Source organism: Atta colombica, unplaced genomic scaffold, assembly GCF_001594045.1.
Source record: "Atta colombica isolate Treedump-2 unplaced genomic scaffold, Acol1.0 scaffold105, whole genome shotgun sequence".
Lineage (NCBI taxonomy): Eukaryota > Metazoa > Arthropoda > Insecta > Hymenoptera > Formicidae > Atta > Atta colombica.
Window position 1 is genome coordinate 3,548,062 of NW_017259190.1, and position 2,185 is coordinate 3,550,246.

At 32.7% G+C, this 2,185-nt stretch overlaps 1 protein-coding gene across 4 annotated transcripts in view; it reads right to left on the reverse strand.

The window, feature by feature from the left end:
• Positions 1 to 454: 454 nt before the first annotated feature.
• Positions 455 to 2,185, reverse strand: part of LOC108690198 (spermine synthase) — a 6,713-nt gene continuing 4,982 nt past the window's right edge. For all 4 annotated transcript variants that reach the window (XM_018197388.1, XM_018197392.1, XM_018197382.1 and 1 more), the window contains 5 exons: positions 1,594 to 1,716; positions 1,377 to 1,531; positions 1,219 to 1,308; positions 894 to 1,085; positions 455 to 734 (listed from right to left, as the gene is read on the reverse strand). In XM_018197388.1, the coding sequence (XP_018052877.1) occupies positions 588 to 734; positions 894 to 1,085; positions 1,219 to 1,308; positions 1,377 to 1,531; positions 1,594 to 1,716 (707 nt within the window). In that variant the 3' untranslated portion in view covers positions 455 to 587. The remainder of the gene's footprint in view (positions 735 to 893; positions 1,086 to 1,218; positions 1,309 to 1,376; positions 1,532 to 1,593; positions 1,717 to 2,185) is intronic.

A 2,185-nucleotide genomic window follows, 5' to 3' on the forward strand; every position in this document is an offset into this window, starting at 1 on the left:
TATTTTTTAAATCTAAAGATTTTTAAATTTTAAATTGCAACAGCACGAATATCATTTTTTTAAACTGTAAAAATTTTATTTGTTTTCAAGAAAATTAGATAAAAGTTTAGGCGAAAGACAAAATATTAATATTCTCGAAAAATCGTTAAATTTATTAGGAAAATATATTTCGACGAGAGGTAAAATTCAGTTTGAATTAAATCTACTTAAAACTGAATCCTCTAAAAAAAAAAAGATAAAAGAATCAAATTGATGGTTTATATAGAGAAGATATCTTATCTTATATATTATAAAAAGATATATATTTTTCTTTTCTCTATTACCACCTATTATGTTTTTGAATTTATCTTCCAACGTTGTCGTTACGCTGAATAAAATTTTTGAAAAAAAATTTCGAGATAAAACAATTATATCAATAATTAACATGTTACGAAATGAATTAGTAATAGTTTGATTCGTCTCAGGAACTAATTTCATTAATTAATTAATAAGGCTAAAACTAAGAAGTAGAGCTTGGGTCATAAGACAGGCAGCAGACTGTGAGGAGGCCGATTCCTCCAGGTTCTGCCCGAATATTCTTTGCTCCATCATTTCAGTGAGACTTGATAGAAGATCCAATCTTCGAAAAAAGATGGGACGAAAGCGCGGTCTTTGGTAAACGTGACCGGTACACATAATTGCGATAGGACTTCTTCATACATTTTCAAAGATTCTGGACAAGACGCACCATTTCCCTATATTCAAAAAAACAATATTGAACAACGATAAAATAAATTTTTATCATATATTTATCATATATTTAAGATTCTACATCAACTAGATTTCAGAATTAAAGTCAAGAATACTTAGTATATGATAAATAAAATTGAATGTTTTTTAATCAAGATACTCACATGCGTCATATATTTTCCGGTAGACTTCAACACCTTCATGGAAGAGTTGAGAATTAGTCTAATAAAATCCCAGGCATCACCATGTGGCGTTGTGCTAATAGGAATGTCCGTCAGATCACCGAAGACGTAATCAAATTGTCGTCCTTCTTCGATCATATGGGCTAATGCTTTCACACAGTCACCAACAATGATCTACAAAAAAAGATGATAATAATTATTATTATTCCTATAAATTTAAGATCATAAAAATCGATAAAATATAAATGTTCAAATCTGAAAATGTTTGGTTCTTAGAATTGAAGTGCATGAAAATTCAAGGTCTTACTTCGTAATTATCGCCCTTTCTCTTATCTAGACAGTCGCCACATATGCTCCGCATATGCTGGCTACAGGCTTTCATAACGATGTCATCAATCTGTAAAAGATATGTAAAAGCAGATAGTATTTTGTTTATGAAATAACTTTCGTATAAAATTTACATACTTCCAACATTGTGACAAACTTCGGTTTTTCTTTCAACAATTCCCACAATAGGCCGCCGTCACCGCCACCAAGTATCACTATCTCCTTGCCAGCGTAATTTTCTTTCCCTCGTTGCATCAGCGTTTCTGTATATATGAGATCTGCCTCGGACATGTCTGCAGAAAAATTTCTAGTAACTTGTAAATAATAAACAAAGTTATAACATAATGTGACTTACTTTGCAGCTCGTCGAGTACCAGCAGATTTCCTAGCGATTTGGAGTGCACAATTTGTACCTTCTGATACGGTGATCTAGCCTCGAACACGAGCTTGTCGATGTCATATTCCAGCAGTCGCTCGTCTTGAATAAGGGTAATCTTTATTGGCAATACTTGTTGCCAACTTGTAATAATGTTAATTTAAAAACATGCTTCTATACATTAAAAAAACATTGCGAAGAGAGAAAAACAAGGTATCGCAAGGCAAAGCTGATAACACGCATGGGAACGTTAGCATCATAACCAGATGAAAAAATGATGTGAGGAAGTTGTAAAAGACTATAATTAACTATTAAAAATGGGCGCAACTTTGTCATGCAAGAACAGAATAAATAATGTCCTCGGGATTAACGCGGAGAGACGTTCCAGACTGAATCGAGCCGAGCACAGGTGCATATTACTAACGAGAGTAAGATGCGTCTAGAATCATAGAAATTGTCAAGCCTAAAGTTTTAATTATGAATATTACATTTTAAATTTATTATGAATTTGTATGTATGTGTGTGTGTGTGTGTGTGTGTGTGTGTGTGTGTGTGTGTGTGTGTGTGTGTG